Source organism: Indicator indicator, chromosome 3 (assembly GCF_027791375.1).
Source record: "Indicator indicator isolate 239-I01 chromosome 3, UM_Iind_1.1, whole genome shotgun sequence".
NCBI classification, from domain to species: domain Eukaryota; kingdom Metazoa; phylum Chordata; class Aves; order Piciformes; family Indicatoridae; genus Indicator; species Indicator indicator.
Genome location: NC_072012.1, coordinates 14,768,711 through 14,792,374, shown reverse-complemented (window position 1 = coordinate 14,792,374; position 23,664 = coordinate 14,768,711). Strand labels below are relative to the sequence as shown.

The 23,664-nt window shown below is 41.0% G+C and overlaps 1 protein-coding gene across 1 annotated transcript in view; it reads right to left on the bottom strand.

The window, feature by feature from the left end:
- Positions 1–3,035: 3,035 nt before the first annotated feature.
- The window catches only part of TAF3 (TATA-box binding protein associated factor 3), a 124,468-nt gene continuing 103,839 nt past the window's right edge, over positions 3,036–23,664 (bottom strand). Inside the window, exons 5-7 of the mRNA XM_054399669.1 lie at positions 7,877–8,132; positions 3,894–4,000; positions 3,036–3,150 (exon numbers count right to left, since the gene is read on the bottom strand). Coding sequence (XP_054255644.1) covers positions 3,036–3,150; positions 3,894–4,000; positions 7,877–8,132 — 478 coding nt within the window. The remainder of the gene's footprint in view (positions 3,151–3,893; positions 4,001–7,876; positions 8,133–23,664) is intronic.

The following is a 23,664-nucleotide window of genomic DNA, read 5'->3' as shown; positions in this document are numbered from 1 at the left end:
TAGCTCTTAAGCTCTTTTCTTGAATATTTGCTACCAACACTGGCTGTACTGCTTAGATCCACTGCATGCGGTGCATCAGTGAAGGGGGGGAAATTGTATCTGTCTTCTCTTTTATACCATGGGCAGATGGCAAGTTGACTTCTCCTCAGCAAAAACTCTTTGATTCTTTACTTTCTAAACTTTTAACCAGTTCTACTCCAACAGCCCATGGAAATAGATGTTTTCCAGAGGTAGTACTCTGAGGTAGGAAAACCGTTCAGAGACATCGATGTCCAACACTCCAACCAACCCACAACCCACAACCCACCCTCCATGCCCTCTTCCTCTGGACAGCGGTGTCCAAAACCCAAATCATAAATGGATCCCGAGGAGCACAAATGCCCAACCATAAAATTGAGCAGTGAATCAAGGGAACAGCCCTAACTCTGTCAGAGTTTATGGAGAAGAAACACAACCCATGAAGTTGGGTTGCAAAAACAAACCATCTGGGGAAGCAGCTGGGTTTGCTCAGCATTGGGTGGTACAAGGAAGGTCCATGCTACATGGCTGTTGGCAGGGTAACTATTTTTGGAAGCCAATTATTCTTTCATACCACCGATTCCTGATACACAGCAGTGTAAGTGAAAGGGGAGGCAGGCTCTGCATGGCTACAGACCAAGGCTGGTTTCAAACCAATGACCCGGAGGTGAAGGGCCCCTTCTCCTGTTACTAATCCCGTCAGCCACACAAGCCTGCTGAAAATGATGCTTTGGTTTTACTGCCACAGGGGTCATTTATAAAATCATAAAACCCAGGCTAGGAAACCAACCCGGCAGCAGCCAGGCACAAGCATGCATAGAAATAGCTGAGCAGCCATCGAAATGGCAAAGTTCAGCCCTCCCCATGGCATCTTGAATAATTTAGTTGATTAAATGTGAGAAGTTCTGATTAAGGGAGGGGAGGAGGAAATGGATAAACAACTTACCAAAAGCTAGTTCTTTATTATTGCAACCAGAAATGACCAAAGACTCTGTATTTTGCATGTCTGCACATTACATGTGGAGGAAAACACAAGAATCAGATTTGCAACATCCAACAATTTCAAATAAAACAAAAGAAAAAAAAGACCAGACCCAAGAACTTTCCCAACTGGCAATTAACAGGGACGGAATATAAATGAGGTGGCATTGAACAAAGAAGGTAACAGTGCAGTTTTAATAAACCAATTTCATCCATATCTCCACTGATTTGCAATTTAACAGTTCTGTCAGCAAAGCTTCACTTCCCTAACAAGACTGGTGCTTTTAAAAACATGACTAATTCATTCTCATTAATATCAGTTTGGATGCATCTGAAAAATAACTCTTAATATCTGTGCAACAGGTGAAAGGACCATATTCTCCAACACCAGATGTTTCCTACTATATGGTTTAAAACAGAAATATCCCCAAATTAACCATCAAGGTCTAAATTTGTTTTGGAAACAAAAGGTGTCAATTATTTTCCAGATTTATCCTTATATTTTCTTTAGTTCTGAGACCCATTGCACTACAATACCTAACACTGACTTGCTTGGGTTTATTTATTCTACAATTTCCCTCCTCATTTTCAACAGGGAACACAACTTGCATGCACTTTATTGGTCTTTCCAAGAGGGATACACAAAGCTGAGTAATGCATCTCCTGGCCTCGATGGCATTCTGCATCTCCTCCATCTAAATGTGAGCCCTATGGATTCGGCAAACTCACCCCCACTTCGTTTAAAAAAAAAAAAAAAAAAGAGGAGGAGAAAAGAGAAAAGAAAAAAAAAAGGCTCATTTCCAGCTACAGATGAACACGCTGTAGCTGCCATTAAAAGTGCAGAGCCCCCCTGGCCTAAGCTCTCAATTCATAAGGCATTTAAGCACATGTATAACGAAGTGTGGGAACAGGCTCCTTGAAGGCAATAGGATTACTCACTTCTTAAGAAGTTACCACATGTTCAAGTATCTGAATCGAGGCCTAATTATGGTGCTGGCCAACTTCTCGTGCATGCACCAGTGGGGCAGATCTCACCAATCCCTTAATGCCATAGGGGACAGGCGTATGTTGTGTGTGGGCTTTTTAGTAGCTGCTAGGTTTATATTGTCAGGATAACAGAAATAGAAATCCTAAAAAGCCCTAAAAATAATAATAATAAAAAAAAGGTACTTTATAAATATCAGGTATTTACATGTGTGAAATTTGTTTAATGGGAAGTGTTTTTACACACTAATGAAATGTACAAGCAATGAAAAGGTACACTGACAAAGACTAAAAAACCAAAAAACCCAAAAAAAACAAAGTATAAAATATATTACAGGTCCACCCAAATAAATTCACATGGAAGAAAAAAATCGACACATTAGAAACTTTTTTGTTTTGTTTTGTTTTGTTTAAAAATAGAAGATATATCACAAAAGCTTGAATGTGTTTATTTTATGTTAGTACTAAAAATCAAGGAAAAAAGCTTCATATATTCTCGTCACAAAAATATTTACCAGCCACTTTTTATTTCCACGTTATGATTATCTGGCTCAGCAGGAGTAGAGGCTGAACTGCATCCAGACTAGAGAAATCGTTCCAGAAGGTCTCCTCAGTTTACAACTTACTGCAATTTACATTTTCTCCTCCTCTCTGCACCTTACTGCAAAGGTTCAAGAGGGATTAATAATAAATTGAGAAGGAATAGGACAGATATCTGTATTTACAACATTCATCTTTGCTGCTGCCAAGCCAGAGGAGCGGGAGCGGTACCACAAACTACTGAAGTCTTCATACCGCTCTGTGCAAATTCTCCTCAGTAGGTAAAAGACAGCATTCAGCATGTACCAAAATGCACCCCCTGTGCTCAGATGGTCTGTAAAACGCAACAGCCCCTGACAGAGAGCATCTCCTTGCCCCTGTTTCACTCCAGAGCCGAAACCCCAACAGCCGGTGACAGAGGGTGAGATGCGAGCAGGCTGGATCTCCCCTGCAACAGAATCAGGGCAGAAAGTGCCACGGCAACTGCACGACTTCAGTCTGCTGCAAAGCCCTCAGTGTGCCCTGTGCTTCCTCTTCTTGTGTTTTTTATCTTTCTTTTTGTTGGCACACTTGGAGCAGAACCACTGCATTTCTTCAGGGGGTGCAGTCGTAATCCCAACACAAGGCCTGTGAAGGACAGGAAAATATCATCGTCATCTCAGTGGAGTCACTTTTGTTTCTTACCGAAAGAAATGAAACTTCTCAGTGGGAGAAAGGATCTGGCCTTCGTATTAATACAGCAATTATCTTAATGAATATGGTAATCAAATAGAAATCTATAAACAATTTCAAGACAAAAAACCCCCATATCAGACACTCGGATAAGAACTGTAATTTGAATAGAAAATATCAGTGCATTTTCAGGTATAAAGAGCTAGATTTAAAATGGTTTCAAATGCTTCTTCAACACATCTAAAAAAAAAAAAAAAAGACCTTCTGATTTTATGTAGCTGTTTAAGAAAACAACTAAAAAGTGATTAATTCCCTCCAGCCCTTTTATAAGAGCTGACATTTATATTACAGTTCACACAATGCTTCATAATTTGAACTGTCTGTCTGTGTACACTATGCTCATAATCCTGTAGTTCTCACAAAGTTACCGGCGTCAGCAATATTTCCCAGCAGTTTCAAAAACAAACTCTTATCACCAGTGCCCATTAATTAAAAAGTAACTCTCCCTCACAGCTTAAAATCTGCTTTTTCAAATTCCAGAGAAACAGATAAAAATATCTTCCAGATTATTAAATTTGGCATAGAAAGCTATTCCAATATTCCCAGCATCGTGAACCATAAACAAATAAGAAAGGTTTTAAGTATAGAGCCCAAGTCATCCAGGGAAGGACAGAATGGGATGGATGAGAGCAACTTACCAGTGATACCAATCATCGCAGTCATCACAACCTATCATTGGACTGCCATCATCTGGCTTGTTACAGCCAGGACAGATCCAGATCTTGTTACCCCACTCGTCTCGGATCTGGTGCAAAGAAAAGAGGGAAGTCAGCTGGTTGTCAGTGCTGAGCAGGCAGCAAAACTGACAGTTAAAAAGTTTCTTCCTTATCCAACAAAGCTATTCAGTGGTCATGGTGGTTATTTAGGGAGTCTCTGATGAGAAGACCTCAGTGTTATGTCTTCATTGACTGCCCTATACTGTACACGATGGCAAAAGCATGCATTTTTCTGTATTGTCCTGTAAACCAGTACAGCCAGTTACACCACCCGACCCAAGTGCAGGCATTCACATATAGGAGCCAGGGCTTAAGGACACAATTCCTTCTCTGTCTGCACTATCACAGCTTTTTAAATCCTACCCTGTTAATGGCAAGAAGGAGCAGCAGCAGGCTCCTGTGTATGATAACAGTCTTATATGTATGTAAAACATACAGGGCAGTGTGTGTATACGTTGCTGTATTACTTATTAGCCAAAGTCTTCAACTTCAACAAGCTGATAAGATCAGGATATAAAAAAAGTTGTTACTCAGTAACTTTCCATTCCCCTTATGACATTTCTGTCACAGCACCATTTACTAAAGGGTAAAGGAAAACAAGAAAGGCAGTTCATTTAGCGTGTTAGGCAGCTGCTTACTGGATTTATCATATTCAGAGCTTTATGATTTTTTTTTTCTGTTTATATCATGCTGGACCCATTATTTATATTTTAAAATTTCAAGTGGTTTCTTTAGCAGTTCTGTGGTAAAAACATACATGCAAAATGTCACCAAATCCGCCCGAAGAAGTGCAGTTAACAATAGAGAGTACAAATTGTCCAGGGCATTAACCTGGTTTCATCATCCCTTCATGAAAATTTGCACATTATCACAGAATCTCAAAAACATCAACTGGTTTGTTCTCAGCTTTTGTGCATTTCCACATATCTAAGGCAATAACTTTTTGCTATCTGTACGGCTTTCAAAAATTATATTAAAAAAGTAGTAGATGGAAAAGCCCCAGATGCTCTTAGGTGAAAAAAAACCCCAACAAACAAAAAAACCACTACATGGTGGTCTGTACATCTCTCACCACTTTCTGAAAAATCAATAAGAATGTACCAGAGCTGCAACCAACACATCACTCTTGACTGACTCCTCTTAAAGCCCTGATTTTTTTTTTTTTTGGTGGCTTAAATCTAGAAAATGGAAAGACCAGGAATATTAAACTGGGAACAATCCCCCTCCCAACAGCAATATGGAGTAGTCAGCATCATAGAAGCAACTTGATTTTAAAGCTGATTGATTGCAGTAATAATTCCTATCTATGCATCTATTCTTGCATCTGCAGAGTCATTTTAAGTTGCTAGAGAAGCATCTGGTCCACAGGTAAACTGTGTGTGCCTGATGGGAAAAAGGCTGCTGTCATTTCTGTGGGGTAATGGAGGTGCTGTGCCATGGTGCTGCAGAGAACCAATGCTGCAGGCTATCTTGCTGACAGCTACAGCCCTTTGCAACTTGTTGGAGCAACCTGGCTGCACTCAGACCATCCTCCAGCACAGCCCTGGCACTTGGCAGGCACATCAGGCACCCTAACCAGGTGCTGCCTGCTTTAGGCAGTGCCAGGTGTAGGTGGCACTGCCTCATGTTGTCCCATTAGAAGATGAAGACCCTAACTTTTCCAAACCCTAAGTTTTCAGGGGGATGTCTATCCACAGAATACCTGTCTTAGGCTTTCAGGGGCTTTGGAGAGGGTGGTCTGTATGAGGTAAAACCTCTGCCTGCTTGTTAAACAAGAGCTTGGGCTGCTGAATGAGAATGTTAAAAATATTGCATAACTTCTCATTCCTTAATGAGCCAAGGGTCGTGGAAGGAGGGACAGCATGTGATTGCTGGATGCTATTTTTGTACAGACCTCTGGGAGTTAATGATCAGAGCACACACAGTGGTCTGAGATGCTATCCTACAGGGAGAGCCCACACCATCTTTTATTCTTAAACTAGAATGTCCTTCTGTCCTCCCCTGCAGATGGGAGTTGACCACCTCTGTCACACTGGCTCCAATCTTATCTCCAGAAGAGCTTTCCCGTGCAACTCGGGGAAAGCCATTTCAACATTCTGTGTCCTGCATTCCCTTCATGCAAGAGGATAATAGTTATTAATTATTCCCTCCCTCCCTAACCTTTCTCTCAGATTTTTTGATTTATAAATGTCATCAGGAGTCTCTCTCCCTGTTGGATCCTAATGCAGTAAAGTTCTGGTTTCAACCACAATGCTGTAAAGAAAGAAATAACCTGAAGCCTACAGGTCCTCTGAATTAGGTGCTAAGAGTCTTACCACTAGAAGTATCTGGGCAAAGTTCTAGGTTTTCCATCTTTAAACTAACAGAATCTCTAAATTATTTGCTTTTAATGCTTACTGAAGAAAATGGGATGCAGTACAGTATTTTGGAAATGTTTCTCTCTTAGACTGAATTTCCAGGCTTCTGGATACTACTTTTATATGCAGGAGTGACCCTGCATTTACACCTGCAATACAGAAGGTGAGGAAGTGCATCCTGCACCCCAAAGATATGCACAGCTCTATGAGGTTGTCTGGTGCTGTAACTAACTCAGGAGTGAAATGTAGCAGCTGTTTAAAGAGAGACCAGTAACATGATCCAATAGTGTAGGTCCAGCAGGGAAGAGCATCTTTTCCATTAGAAACAGCAGGGTAGATTTACATGAGGAATCATGATAAAAACAGGAATTAAAAAAAAAAAGACAAAAATCATGGAAATGTTGCAATTAAAGGAGGAAACTCTGTAATAAAAGCAAGCTTTAGGTGTTTTAAATGGATTTTTAAACTGCTATCCACTACAGATAAGCAAGGTGTCACCAACCAAGCTGGAATTTAGCCAGGACAGGGAGGGAAACAACATTGCTGCCATTGTTAATGGTATCTGCTGCTCTTCAATGAGAAACTGAAATTGACCAGAAATGGTCAGGACTTCTATTTTACATTGCATCTAAAGCAGAAATTTTCAGTAGCACAGCAATCCTACCCTCAGGTATGTCACAGTTTTCCAGATGGGAGACTTTTCTAAGAGAAGGAAGATAGGACAAGAGGTAATGGATTTAAACTCAAAAGGGGTAGGTTTAGATTACATAGAGGGAAGAAGTTCTTTGCTGTGAGGGTGGTGAGACACTGGAACAGGTTACCCAGAGATGTTGTGGATGCCCCATCCCTGAAGTGTTCTGGGCCAGTCTGGACGGGTCTTTGAGCAACCTGGTCTGGTGGAAGGTGCCACAACTAGAGGATCTTTAAGATCCCTTCCAACCCAACTTATTGTTAATGTTACCAGACAGAGGCCAAGTTCAGGGTACGTGTCAAACAGACGAACTGAAGACTTAGTGAACTATTTATGCACTTTCTGAGATGCACAAACATTTGCCATTTCTGTATGCTGAGGAACTCAGAAAAGAGATTAGTGGCCTCTACACATTTCAAATGAGGGCTAAGTCAAATTCTTGATGTTGTATGAGGGTTTTGTACTTTACCTGACTGACAGCAAAATCTATGGTGAGTTTGACATTTGAGGTTTCAATTCAGGTGCTTAAGAAAGCATCTATAAAAGCATTTCTACCTCCAAAAATAAATGCTCATGTTCAGTTAGCAGAAAACACCAACTGGGATATAACTGGACTTGTTAGAAGAAACTTAAACACTGAACTGGGATCAAAGAAAATATTCAAAGTAGTAATGATTTGATTAAGTTATTAACCCCCTCAAAACATGTGCATGGAAGCAAGGGCTGGTTAAAGTCAATAGAGAGCAACATCACAAGAGCAGGTACCATCAGTTTGAGATGATGAGCCACCCAGGGGCTTGATGATCTAACAGATGAATGTCACTGGCACTGGGACAAAACAGCAGTGTGTGACTTACCACGTAAGTACTGACGGTCTCAGTCACCACGCTCCTAACCGGAGCTTTGGAGCCTCCTGCCGCAGAGACAGCTGGAGAGAGTGGTGGGATTAGGACTGGTGAGACGGTAGCCTGTGGAGGAGGAGGAGCTGGAGCTGGAGGAGGGGTGACATGAACAGGAGCTGGTACTGGTGATGGTACTGGTGGAGGTGTTTTGGGCCGGCTCACAGGAGTAGCAGGTTTGGCCTCTGGAGCTGGCACCACTTTGCTGATGACTCTGTAGGACCAAAAATGAGAATCATCAGAGCTGATGGGAAAGTAAGCAACAATCAGTCATTGACTAGACACAAAGAAAACACAGTGCAGGTAATTCACCTCACCTTTGAGTCAGAAAAGGGGCTGTTTCAACCCCACACAAGGACTGTTGTCATTGCTACAGCCATATCCACTGGGCAGAATAAAGCAGAGAGCCGTTACAAAGAGAACATTGGGACAGCCTGAACTGCTCTATAGCTTGCTGTCATGTAAATATTCTCTGTGGCTTTACTAAACCTTGTTTCATTAAGTTTTATTACATTAACTCAATTTGTGGGAAATATTAGAAAGGAAAGTTAATCAGCTGTGAACAGCACTGATTTTAATCTTCAAACTGAGAGACGATATCATCCTCTTAAGATCTTGCATTAGGGGGTTCTCCAAATATTTGCTAGTTTGGTATTTCTTTCCCCAAATGTTTATGAAATCAGCAGTGGATCTAGTCAGGACAAATAAATGACTCAGACTATATACTCAGCAGTTAAAACATTGCTACTTACTCGAGTAGCTGAAGTAGACAGGATGTAGCTCTAGTAAATACACAGTATAGAATAATCTTGCCCAGGAAGGGGGATACATAGAGGAACCAACATTTACTAAGGAACGTTGATACACAGTGTTATTGAAGTGCATGCAATTTAACAGACAAGGCAGAAAAAGCCCTTACTGTAAGGCTCTGGATTAGAAACACAAAGAGAAGGAAAAGGATGTTTTAGAAAACAAAATGAAAACCCCTCAAACAAAACACAGGCTAGGTCTATTTGTTTTACCACATTTTGGTAAATCATTTAACTAACTTTTTTATACTTGAATGGCAACTGTGGGAGTGCAACTGGTTTGTGATGGGGCTGTAGGAAGAAAGCGATTTAAAGAAAGGTTAGACATTCCAGAGAGAAGGATATATTAAGAAAAGTGAAAAATGGAGACGTAAGTAGGAAAACCAGGAAGAAAACCAAATTCCAACAATTCCTGAGAACCAGGTAAGTCCAGCTCTACCACCAATGGGAATTTTACACTCAACTTTAGAGTTTACAGTAATTCTGCTATGGTATTCAAAAGGCAGCATCACTATGATGGAAGACACTGTCTGCATTTCAAGTCAACAACCTAAGCCATTATTTGAGAAAGATTTGGAATTATGAAGTATTTAAAGCTTGGCTGAGATAACAATGTTTTTCTCCACAAGGTGTGCCACTTGCACTACTAAACTAGAACCATGGCAGGTTATAGTAAAGTCAGGATTAGTAAAAGGCAACGGAGCCATAGCTTTGCTATTCCTGCCTAACCTGCCAACTGCAGTGCCACAGTGACCTTCTGAGATCTACTGTGAGGGACTAGGGGAAGTTTAGAAACTTAGAGTGGAGCAGGATCTAAAAGGTGCTAGATGACTTTCCACAAGACATTTCACATCAGTTGATGTCCTAGTGATTGCTCGGGCTCTGTATGTGTGTCAGTAAGGTGCTAGACTGCAAGTCGAAGTACAGGACTCCTAATTTGTGTTGTCTGTGACTTGCTGAAGGAAGGAAGTCCTGTTATCAAGCCATCAAAACGCACATCATCAAATCCCCCTTCTTTCTCCTATTACTGGGCTACATCCAAAAACCTCACCAAGAAAGTTTTCTCTTTGGGTCTGGAATGTCTATGATGTGTTGTTTCTGGTTCAACAAAAGTCTTAGCGTGTGGCTCCCTGGGGCTCTTCCCAGGCTGGCCACCCCAACTCAGGTGCTTCTTTTCTGCATTCCTCCTTTCACTTCTTCCACAGAGAGCCCTGGCTCCCAATGCTCAGTGCCTAAGACCTTGGCTCATGGCAATAGTTCCATGGTTTGCAAAGTCACCCTCATGACTTGAGAGCCATTTCTCAACAAAAAAAAACCTTTGCAAGAATAAAATTTTAGCTGTAATAAATGTGAGGAGAGTAACAAACAGCAAAATATTTGACACAGCAAAAGTGATTTGGATGGTTTCAAACATCATTACCCCTTCCTTTCCCATCTCCCTCTCCTGCCCTTTGCAAGTAAACGAAGCCTTGCTATGAGTTCTTTGGTGAGTCAGCCCTCCCCTAGTGCAGACTAGGAAATGTAACAGCAAATAGGATTTTAAACACAACTTTGCAGAACATATAAACAGTTTTGAAGAAGTATTAGCTAGTACAATACGAATAAGAGTGACCATGCTCAGCTAACATATGAAATTAAAACACAGTTTCTTGGTCTAGATAAAGTCAGCTTCTCCTCCTGAATAGGGTCTTCAAAGCCACTCTTGCTAACACCTGTAGAAGCTATGTGGAACAACACATACAAAATCTTCCAAAACTACAAATATTCATTAGCAGGTGACACACACTCATTGATTGTCTGGTTTGCTCCAAGTGTGCAATTAGGACATGTTCAGTATATAGGGCAGGTTGTTTATCTTGATTTTAGAGTTATCAAAGCAGGAGATCGGCATTTCAGAGCACGATTGGGCCTACCACTCCCTTGGGCTAATAAAGTTCAGAGACTTTAGACTCCAGAGTGGAGAAACGTATGGTTTTGTGCTACACCATCAGAGGTGATGGAGTAATCTCAGCAAGAGTGTAATCTCAGCACGTGGTTTAGCCTGTCCTCTGTCCTGAAGAAGGGGCTGCATACATGGCAATATGGAGGTGGGGAGGTATCAAAGAGAACCAGCAGTCCCATGACTAATAATTAATGTTACTTCAGACTTGGAGAGAAACCTCATATCAAAACACTATGTAAATGATGGCGAGATTTATGAGCTCTGTTTTATAGACAGTGAAGCACAGAGCACACTGCAAGTAGGCTGTACTCAACACAGAAAAGCTTCCACCCTCCTGGTACCTAGGTCCCTGCTAGGACGTAAACGCTATATTTGAAATGTCACTTCCTTCTCCACCCCAATCCAAAAACTCTAAAGTTGAGGATGAATAGACTCAGAGTCCTGAGACAAGAATGACATTTTTCTGCAGGCTACTTGCCTGGCAACATATCACAAAACACATTCTACACTAAAAGGTAAAAAAGTCAGTTAAAAGTTGGTTTTGAATCAAAATCATTCCTCCAGAATGAAGTGGTGTGAGAAAACCCCAGGAATAGATGTGGTATTAAGAGCCTTCATAAATCACAAGTAAAGGTTACAACTTCCTTTAAAACAAAACAAAACAGAATTAATGTAAACACTTTGGATGTGATTGTGTCCAACCTAAATTCACTTTGGATTTCTTTTTAAATGCTAGCAGGAATTGTATTTATCACAGAACCTTGGTGCATTTATAATTGAATGCATGTATTGATGCAACACTTCATAGGTGGAATGAATGAAATCCCATTTTCATTATTACACCAGGGCAATCACCTTGTTCACAGCTACAGATCCAAACCCAAAGAGGATGAAAATGAAGTGCCATCTTGCAGGCAAAGTGCAAATTCTACCAAGATTTTAAGTGTCATGGCAGGTCACTTGCTTTATAATCGTCTCTACTCAGTGTGAGCTATATGCTACCTCTGGAGCAAAATGAGGCTCCAAGGTGTGAAATGGCTTCCTATCTTTGGAACTAATTCATTTGATTTCATTCTGAATCTCATGGCTGAAAGCCCCATTGACTGCTTCATATAAACACAGGGAAAAGACATGTGCATCGATAGGAAATGGCTTTTCAAAAATAGGATATGAGCTACAGGGCTGAATGATTGCTACGGCTGATGAGATCCAAAAAAATGCTGTATCGGTACTTTGAAAGGTCTCATAAAAAATCACAGCAATCTTTGTTTCGCAGAGGCAGAGCTCCCATGAAGCCGTTTCTCTGCCCAAAGGAAAAACATTTGTAAAGTTCTACTTCTTTTCTGAACCCATGACCCATTTTTTAAAGCAAGGAACAGGAGCTAAAGGGCTCTTTGTAGGTAGGAAAATGACACCATCAGCTTCACTGACAAAATTAAAACTAGTGCAACTCACTTGGATTATTAAGAGTGATATTTTTTATCTATTAGTATTGATATTCTGTACTTATATAAGCTCCTCAATGCTAGAAAGTTAAGTGGTGTAACCATTTTATTACTGAAAAATCTCACACCTGGAACTGAGAATCATGCATCAAAAAAAAAAAAAAAAAAAAAAAGCCCAACCAAACCAGTATAGTCTAAGATCTATGGGTATGAACATCAAAAACACCTAAGGGAATTAGGAAGATTTCCACATGGTTTAGATTCTTCACAGATTAGAGGTGGTTCTGAACATTTTATTCCATCCCTAGAGGACAATCAGTGAAGTTTAAGCTCCATAATGTAGGTTAATTCCCATACCGCTTTTAGAAAGGGAAATTCAGTTTTTATCTTTTGTGCCCTGATGAATATTTTATTCTGTGCAAACAAGTCACATTGGCAATACAAGCTCCACAAATACCTGCTACAACCAATTTGTGTGTTTGCAGAGTGCCAAAATATATCAAACCTCCAATGGGGATTCTAGTAGTTTTGCAAGACTTCAGAACTTAAACTTGAAATTAAAATATAGAAATATTTTCATATGATAAATTGTCTGCAATGTAGTAAGTCTTCTCTATCAAAGGAAATTATCTTTGAACACCTATTCTGAGATATCATCCATTTTTGTGGACATACAAATGGCACAATTACCATGGAAGTCTGTTGATTTTCAGTGGGACACATAAAATCATAGAATCATAGAATTGTTTTGGTTGGAAAAGACCTCCAAGATCATCGAGTCCTACCATCAGTGTAAGACCACCATGGCCATTAGACCATGTTCTGAACTGCCATGTCCACATGTTTCTTGAACACCTCCAGGGATGGTGCCTCCACCATTTCCCTGTGCAGTCTATTCCAATGCCTGACCAATCTTACAGAAATTTTCCTAGTATCAAATCTGAACCTCCCCTGGCACAACTTCAGGCTGTTTCCTCCTGTTCTATCACCTGATCCTAGGGAGAAGAGATGACATAACCTGAGAGCTCAAAAGTCCATTCTCCATTTCATTACTGTGACGAAAAGTCCTTTCTGGGCAAATGAGTCTAGAGATTTCACAAGTATTGTGTCACCTAACCCCATTCACAAGTTTATTGACCTTCATCTTAAAAATGATTAATCCTTTTATTCCCACCATTACCCTGTTCCAGGACCTCACTGCTCTGGTGGCACAGCAACCTCTCGTAATTTCCAGCCTACATTTACAGGCAATTAAGTCCCATTTGTTTTGTGCCAACGTTGTTCTTTAGCTTAAATTGCTTTCTCCCTCCAAAATGTTTACTTGCCGAGGTATTTGTAGCCAGCAATCATATCCCCTCTTCACATGCCAGACTAAACACACAAAGTTGCTCTCCCCTCCTCTCAAAACAGGGACTTCCCTGTGCTCCCCCTAACAGAGTTCCAAGCCCTACTCAGCACCTGCTTTTCACAATTCATCCTTCTTGGACATAAGCTGCCTTCAAGAATTTAATATAACATTTCAGATGAAATACCAACAAATTCTCATGTGATGACCTGGACACTTCCACTATCTTTCCTAAAATTACCTCTTTTACCTCTTGTAATGCATCTTACAGTCACACTTGTATCATGCTGGCAGCTCTGTAATTCTGTGATCAACTACTGATTCCTCATCCACTCAATGAACCTACCATACCTACCCTATTGATAACACCTAAGATCAGCTCTATACTTCTGGCTGAAGTTTCTACTGATACACTTCAAACGCAAAGCTTTAACTGCAGTTTTTTCATTTACTGCATTAAATATTGTTTCCCCCTTCTATGCAAGGGTATCCGGCTCTTTCCAGACAATCATAAGATCCTCGTTTGTACTGACATGGTCCTTCAACTTTACTACCAACAAAAGACATCCATGTTCTATCCACTTCTGTGACAAAATTTTATATAAAATTATTCAATCAAACCAGTCCTGAAATAGATCCTTGAGTATGTTCACTAGTAACCTCTTTGCTGGTTAGATCAGCTATCACACAACTCTCAGCTGCTATCTTTCTCTGAGCTAGATCCTTAATGCTGAGCAGCTCCTCTGCTAACTTCACCTTTGTCTGCTTCCCTTTTTCTATTTGCTCAGTATCCTTCACAACATTTAATTCAGTTCAACTTCTGCTGAGCCTGACTTCCCTTGAAGACATAACTTCTTGTCTAACAGCTCTTTTCTGCTTATTCTCAAGGTCCTTCTGGAAGAACTTATTCATACAAGGCACTGTGTAGCCATTTTGCTACCAATGCCCCTTTTCCACAGGCAGAAGTCATCATTTTTGAATCCACCATTGTTGGTCTTCAGTCCAGCTGACATTTCTAGATAACTCCTTTCTAGACATTTGCACTCTTGAATTTGAATTAGAGGTTTTCTACTGTTTATTTCTTCATTACTTGAAATGAAACAGTTCTGTCCTTGGCCTTCTCCCTTTTTATCTGCTACACTTGGGGATTTCTCCCAACAGCCACAAACACCTTTCTGTTGACGACTCCTGAATCTCCCTCTTACTATTCAGACTTACATCTCTGCACGGTTCATCACCAGTCTGACAAAACAGAACTGAGCTGGAAGTGTGGCGTCTTGGTATCTTTCATCTTCTTTTCTCTCTCACCATCAATAACAAGCTGTTTAGAGGTTCAATGTAAAAACCACCTGGCATTATCCCCTTTCTGCTGAGCTCTAAACAGCAAACCCAGAAGCTGGTAAAACATGTTTATGCCAACAAACTCTTTGCAAACTTTCTCTTATGTGTTCCTTGTTTTGGGAAACGTTATGGGATGCATGATCTAGAATCTTGTCCGTAAACCAGTCCTACATCTATCCTCCTTTATGGGAACTAGTGTAGAATATGAATTTTGTTAACTACCAGAAAATTATGCCAGCATGGGTTTGGAAACCTCTAAAGCTGTATTTTCCAGCTTGTTATTGAGACATGTTTTTGAAAGAACCAAGTGAGCTTGTCAGTCCTGAACTTGGAGGCTCTGTATAGATAATGATCACTTACTCACAGGACAACTTCGCTTTAGGACCATCTTATTCTTCCGTGTCTATGGATAGCTACTTCTCTACAGCCCTCCTGTCTACATCCAGCTCCTTGGGTCTATAGATTTAGATTGGATGTTAGGAAAAAGTTCTTTACCCTGAGGGTGGTGGAACACTGGAACAGGTTGCCCACAGAGGTAGTTGAGGCCCTATCCCTGGAGATATTTAAGGCCAGACTCAGCAAGGCTCTGAATAACTTGATCTAGTGAGGGATGTCCCTGCTGACTGCAGGAGGGGTTGGACTAGATGACTTTTGGAGGTCCCTTCTAACCCAAACTCTTCTATGATTCTATATAGTCTCCTCACTTTTGTTTAGAACCTTCAATAAGAGACCAAGTAAAAAAGAAGTACCTCTGTCAAAGACCAGAACAAATCAGTACCTTTCTCTTGAAGTCATCTTCTGTGGAGACAAAGGCTATTTTTCAAACAAATATCCATCTGCTGTTCCAATCTTTCACACGTTTGATCAGTTTCTGTTGTGCTTCATAAGGGCAGCTGCTCATGTTCATTTACACAAGCAAATCACTTATGTGTCTAAACCTGTCTGAAGTATTTTAATTCTTTTTTTTTTTAATTGTGGTATACAGTATACTTTTTTTTTTGGTTTTTACTCTTGAGCAATAAGCAGCAAAATCAAAGAATCTTGCAGTAAGCTGTTTTTGTTTTCTAATGACTCAAGCCTTTTTATGGATTCACTTTGGGAGTCATCACCCAATGTGGCCAGCAGCAAAATGAAAATAGTTTGCCACAGCCTACCACCTACCATAAACAGGATGAATAATTAATCAGAGTGGCTTCAGTAATTAAAAAAAAAAAATAAAGAAGAAGAAAAAAAGCTAAGGACTATATCTGAAGTGGGAAATACAACTCATGCTCAAGGAACTAAAAACTCTTCTAAATTACCTCTAGAAATATAAACAAAAATGATGATTTATTTGTTTTGGTAAAAGGAATATGGTATTCACTTTTTTCCCTTTTTTTTTCATGTAAAACCCACTATCCTGCAGCAAGGGAGAGGCTGGGGAACCTCCACTGAAGTGAACAAGACTTTTGGATGGATGCAAGACCACACATGGGGATTTTACTGCAGGATCTCAGCCAATATGTTCCATTAAAAAGGAACAATCGGGAAAAGGATATGAATCATACCTGAGACAATATCTTCATTAAAATACATTCAACATTTAAAAAGACATTGAAAATCAGTCCTCCAGCTCTTATAATTAAAAAAGCCCTACAGAACAAAAAAATGCAGGTATGTGTACACACACACACACATACACAAAGATTTATGAAAGCTGTAAAGATCACTGGAATTTCTTCAGCACACCTCTACAGCCTTGGAGAGGAATAAGATCATTTTTCATTACTCTGCCTGCTCACTTAGGTGGTCCTATTGATCATATCAAAAATGATTTCACCATTACATGCTCTTTTCCACCTTACAGCAAAAGCTGGATCGACACCTAGAGCATTCATTCTGTTCACGCACAGTTAACACTGTATTGCTCTGCTAAGTGCTACACTGGAAAATAATTGGGATACACATTAGTCCTGCAATAAACACAGACTTTCACTGCCTGGACTCTATTGTTTAATGCTCCTGAACAGCAGTTTGCCCATCTACATTTTTCTCCCTGAAGTATCACTTTTTCCCTCCTCTTCAATTCCACCAGAAGTTCTCCTCCAGAGCTTTCTGTTGAATAAGCAACGTCTCGCAGGGTAACCAACACCGCCCACAGCTGTGTCCCACAATAGCCTCATGCTACTTGCATTACGTCTTTTGGAGGATTTGGTCACGCTGCCTTAACTGCTCCAAACACTGCTCTTATTCATAAAAACAGAAGGAGGGGCTTCCAGAAGGATTCCTTTACCTGTTTCCCCACCACAAAACAGTGAAATAAATGGAATGGGTCATGAGCTACTTGGCTGGTAATGCAAACCTACGGCTTGACAAGTCAATAAAAAGCCAATCCTTTCCTCCTCAGCCACACGGAGGGAGCCAAGGCTAGAGGCAAACCATTAAGGGCAATGAGGCTCATGAAGGGCCTGGAGCACATGACCTCCAAGGAGCATCTGAGGGAGCTGAGGTTGTTCAGTCTGGAGAAGAGAAGACTGAGGGGAGACCTCATTGCTCTCTACAACTACCTGAAGGGAGGTTGGAGCGAGGAGGGGGCCAGGCTCTTCTCCTTGATGACAAGCAACAGGACTAGAGGATATTGTTGCAAGCTATGACAGGGAACGTTTAGGAAATATTTCTTCACAGAAAGGGTTATCAAACATTGGAATGGTCTGTTCAGGGTCAGTGGTGGAGTCACCGTCCCTGGAGGTGTTTAAGCAGCATGTGGACCTGATGCTTAGGGACATGGTTTAGTGTTGACCCCTCAGTGCTGGAGTGAGGGTTGGGCTGGATGATCTTTGAGGTCTTTTCCAACCAACTATATTCTGTGATTCTGTGATTTGGATATGCCTACACAGGAGGTTAATGAACCCTATTATTCAGCTACTGTGGGCAAACACTACGTAATCTAAATTATCAAAGTCTGAGCAGCTCTCCACTAAATAGCACCCAAAGTTCAAAAGCTTCATCACACTGTCTTGATTTACCCACACAAGAACAATTCTATTAAATATTAAAGCTATTATAGTCATAGAATGTTTTGGTTTGGAAGAGATCTTCAAAGGTCATTTAGTCCAACTCTTCTGCAGTTAGCAGGGACATCTTCAATTAGAACAGATTCCTCAGAGTCCAGTCCAACCTGACCTTGAATGCTTCCAGGGATGAGTGATCTATCAGGGATGAAGCATCTATCAGGGATGAGGCATTTATCACCTCTCTGGAAAACTTGTGCCACCATTTCACCACCCTCATAATAAAACATTTCTTCCATAGATCTAGTCTCAATCTCTCTCCTTCAGTTTAAAATCATCACCCCTTGTCTTGTCACAACAGGCCCTGCTAGAAAGTCTGTCCTCATCTTTTTTACAGGCCCCTTTAAAGGACTAAAGGCTACAATACGCTCTCCCTGGAGCCTTCTCTCCTCCAGGCTGAACAGCTCTGAATAAGCCTTTTTTTGTAGGGGTGGTGTTCCATCCCTCACATCAGTTTTGTGGCCTTCACTGGACATGCTCCAAAAGGCCTCTGTCTTTCCTGTACTGAGGACTCCAGAGCCGGACATAGTAGTCCAGGTGAAGTCTCACTAGAGCAGAGTAGAGCAGCAGAATCCTCTCCCTTCATCTGCTGTCCATGCTGCTATGGATGCAGCCAGGATGTGGTTGGTCTTCCAGGCTGTGAGCACACATTGCCAGGTCACATCCAGCTTTTCATCCAGCAGTACCCTCAAGTCCTCCTCAAGTGATGCTTTCACTCCCATCACCTCTCAGCTCTCCTTGATACAAAGCAGTCTTAGGGGAAGGTCCTTGCCTAATTTCTTATCTTCAGTTAGGTCAATAAAAGCTGTTGATGGATTGGATAACTTCTCTTCTCCTTCCTTGGTGCCATTACCTATTCAAAGTCTGATCAGGTAGGTGTTTGTGCAGTTTTCCCAAGGAAAATCCATCCTTGGAAAATGTGCACCTCAACTCTTATGTAAATTAAGCTTGTTGCAGATAGAATATGCCATTTAGGTATCTGGATTTGAAGAACATTACCCTATAATAAATTTATCAGTACTCTATATGCAGCAGGTTAGATAATAGTTGTACAGAATTTCAAGAATATGAATCACAGATTCACATAATATTAGGGGTTGAAAGGGATCTCTAGAGATCATCTAGTCCAATTCCCCTGCCAAAGAAGGATCACACAGGGCAAGCCACATGGGAATGCATTCAGGTGGGTTTTGACTGTCTGCAGAGAAGACGACTCCACAACCTCTGTGAGCAGCCTGTTCCAGTGCTCCATCACCCTCATAGTAAAGAAATTTCTTTTCATGTTGAGGTGGAACTTCCTGTGTTCCAGCTTACACCTATTATTTCTTATCCTATTACTGGGCACCTCCAAAAAGAGACTGTCACCTTCATCTTGACACCCACACCTCAGATATTTATAGACATTGATAAGTTTCCCTCTCAGCCTTCTCTTCTCAAGACTGAACAGTCCCAGTTCTCTCAAGTCTTTCTATTCATAAGACAGATATTTGAGTCCCTTAATCATCCCTGTAGCTCTCTGTTGGACTCTCTCCAGTAGATCCCTGTCACTCTTGAATTGGGGAGCCCAAAACTGGACACAGTATTACAGGTGTGGTCTCACAAGGGCAGAACAGAGGGAGAGGGGAACCTCCCTAGACCTGCTAGACACACTTTTCTTGATGCATCCTGGGATATCATTGTCCCTCTTGCCACAAGGGCACATTGCTGTCCAGTGAATAACCTACTGTCCACCAGGACTTCCATGCAGCTGCTTTCCAGCAGGACAGCCCAGTCTGTACAGATGCCTGGTGTTATTCCTCCCCAGATGCAGGACTCTACACTTGTCCTTCATGAGATTTGCCTTTGCCCAGCTCTCCAGCCTGTCCAGATCTCACTGGATGGCAACACAGCCTTCTGGTGTATCAGCCACCCCTCCCAGATGAGTAACAAACTGCTTTACTGCAATTCTGTTGCCCAACTGTGGTTGCACTGAAAATGATGAATTCTTGAGCAAGCAGCAGTGATGAGCTAAACCATGTAAATTTATGGAAAATAAAGTCCTCATAGAGTCCAGCTGTGGTAGGATCATAGCTTCAAAAAGGAGCTGCATTTCTTATGTGCTATGAACACTTTATTGTGATAGAAGTTCTTAGATGGAGGATGACAGTCAGTGTAATCATAGAATCATAGAATTGTTTAGGTTGTAGAAGACCTTTAAGGTCACAGAGTCCTCATAATTAAACCAGAAAGTGACAGGACAGATTCCCCTGTGCTTTTGGTCTGAGAAGTATGCTTCTGGGTCACAAATATTACACAGAGAGGTCACATCTTCTGGTCACAAATTAATTTGGTCTACATTACCATTTGGTTTTGGATACCCTACAAAGGATGTCAGTTTGCTATGCTGGTGGCTTGTGTCGTCACAGAACATTAGGGGTTGGAAAGGACCTTGAATGGTCATCTAGTCCAACCCTCCTCCCAGAGCAGGATCACCTAGCATAGGTGACACAGGAACATGTCAATGCAGGTTTTGAATGTCTCCAAAGGAGACTACACACCCTCTCTGGGCAGCCCATTCCAGTGTTTTGTCACCCTCACAGTGGAAAAGTCTTTCCTTATGTTCACATGAAACCTCCCCTGCTCCAGCTTGCCCCATTGCCTCTTGTCTTATCATTGGACATCATGGAGAAGAGCCTGGCTCCATCTCCCTCGCTCTTCACATATTTATAAACGTGAATGAGGTCTCCTCATTCTCCTCAGGCTCTTCCAAGCTAAAGAGACCCAGCTCCCTCAGCCTTTCCCCATAAGGGAGATGTTCCAGTCCCTTCATCATCTTTGTGGCTCTGAGGATAACATGCAATTCAGTGAGCTTCCAAATGAACATAAGTTGGGTCTTGGACTAGTAACAACCTACCAAATGACAGAAAGCTCAGTCAAATGTCTGGGTAACACACATTTTTCTATCCCCTAATCTTTTGGGATTTTAATTTACAATTCACAGGGCCTTTCATATACACTGATTACAAACACACAGACATACATGTCTGAGCGTGCATGCAATTTGTTTTTGGATAAAGTCACCTATCTGCTCACTTTAAAAATATGCAAGAGAAGCGGCAACATCATTAGAGTGGCAGCTCTACAAGTTAAACACTGTTAAAATACTTTTCTTTCCCTTTCTCATGTTTGGTTTTCCAGGACCCCTGTTGATGGAGAGCTATGATATGATGCAGTAGGAGTCTGGAGCAAAAGCCTGAAATGTTAAGGTAAATTTAGAGACTTGATTTCACAAAAACTATATATCCCGCTTCTAAGTCACAGAAGCATTGAAACAACAACCAGCAACTGGTTCTTTGCTTTGTGGTCTGGCACTAGCGTTAGAAGCCATGTGTCTTTTCCTAAAAACTATGCTTAAATGTGGAATAAATTTCTCTGAAATATCAAAAATTACAGCACATACCTTTGCTGAAGTTTATGTCAACTGTGGTAGTAGCTGTAATGTCAACACCCCATCAAGAAATTTGCTTTTTAAAAACTTATGTGTATGAAAAATAATTGTGCTTAAGAAAATTAATTAGACAAAAAGAAACCATGATGAAAAGAAGTATTAAATTCTACTTATCATTTGCAGTTGACTTTAAATTTAGAAGTGTATACTGACTGCGAGTTTTGTTTTGGTTTGTATTTTTTTACAAGAAGATAGCATCTCTAGTTCCTTCCTATACTAACTTAGTTAGCAATCTACCTTGATAACACTGGAGTGGAAAAGAACTCAGTGAAAAATCCTCCCAACATATCATTCAAATCATATCTAAAAAGGTGGTCATAAATATTTTAGAACCCAAGCAAAACAATAAGAGCTAGGTCCATTAAGGATAAGATCTTTTACAACAAATTAAATAAAACAATTTATTGAAGCCTGGATTTGAGATAAACTAGATTTACTAGCTGACCTTTTATTCATTTAAAGAACAAAATTAGCTCTAATTGCATTAGAATGGAATCCAGTAAATTTCTTCTAATGTGGCATCCATGAAAGTATTGCTGTAATTGTTTACAACTAAGATGGAAATGCTTTGATTAGAATCTACTTTCTTCTTGTTTTACTGTGCAGTTACAACACTTGCAAAAAACCCAAAAAACTGAAGTAAAACAGTTTTGCCAATATGGGTTTATCCATCCTTCAGCAACAGTACATTTCCATGTCCATTCACCTAACATTATTAATAGCTGTCTCTTTTGAACTGATGTGCGTTGTAAGAATATTGCACACCAGACAAGCTCAGATGCAGGTATCACCACTTTGAATTTAAAAGTAATACATACTTGTGTTCACAGAAACAAGAAAGAAGGAGACTTCTCTGCCACTACCATCACTGCTCTGTATGTTGGTCCAAGCAGGAGGAGCCAAGAAGTGAAATGAGAGAATAAACTGTTTGCTACACTGCAAAGGCATTTTCCTCACCACTGCCGCATTACCAGACTAAACTTGTATTGCTGCGGTGCTGTGTTTATGATGGGATGTGAATCTCTACTTCAAGCACCATCAGCCTGACACTTTTTCTTCAGACACCTGAAAGACTTCCCACTGAGATCTGTAAGTACTTCCATTAAAGACAACGTTTTATACGAATTTTCCCCAAGTAAACCACCCTCCAGCTGAATAGGTACTTCTGTACTTCCAAAAGCCTCCAAGAAGCTCTTCTCTCTAATGGAGGGCACTGAAATCATAGAATCACAGAATGATAGAATTATTTTGGTTGGAAAAGACTTCTAAGATCATCTAGTCCAACCATTGACCTAATGCTATTATGGCCACTAAACCATTTTCTGAAGCATCATGTCTACACATTTCTTGAACACCTCCAGGGACAGTGACTCCACCACTTCCTTGGGCAACCTATTCCAATACCTTTTTTTAGTAATTTTTTTTTTCCTAATACCCAATCTAAACCTGGTGCAATGTGAGGCCATTTCCACTCATCCTATCACTTGAAACTAGGGAGAAGAGACTGACTCCCACCTCACTACAATCTCCTTTCAGGTAATTGTAGAGAGCAATGAGGTCTCCCCTCAGCCTCCTTTTCTTCAGGCTAAACAATCCCAGTTCCCTCAGATGCTCATCACAGGTCTTGTTCTCTAGATCCTCTAGATTCTCTAGAACAGCTTTATTGCCCTTCTCTGGACATGCCCTAGCAATTCAATGTCCTACTTGTAGTGAGGGACCCTAAACTGAACATAGTATTCGAGGCGCAGCCTCACCAGTGCTGAGTACAGGGGCACAATCACTGCCCTACTCTTGCTGGCAACATTGTTCCTGATACAGCAAAGACACTGCTGACCTTCTTAGCCACTTGAGCATACTGCTTACTCATGTTCCATGTTCTCATTGCCCCATCTAATTTTGACTCATCAAATTCTATGTATCTCCAAAAACTTTGCTCATACCTTTCCATGTCTGTATTAGCTTGTGTGGCAAGGTTTTGGTAGTGGAGGGGTTACAAGGTTGGCTTCAGTAAGAAGCTGCTAAAAACCTCCCATATGGCTCCAAGATGGGCCCACCAATGGCAAAGGCTGAGCCCATCAGTGACAGAGGTACCACCTCTGAGATAATGTATTTAAGAAGGGGAAAGTTGCTGTGTAACAACAATTGCAGCTGGAGAGCAGAGTGAGAATATATGAGAGAAACAACTCTGCAGGCATCAAAGGTCAGTGAAGGAGGAGAGGGAAAAGGTGCTTCAGGCACTGGAGCACAGATTTGCCTGTAGCCTGTGGAGGTTTGTGGTGAAGGAGATATCCACCTACAGGCCATAGAGAACCCCATGCTGGAGCAGG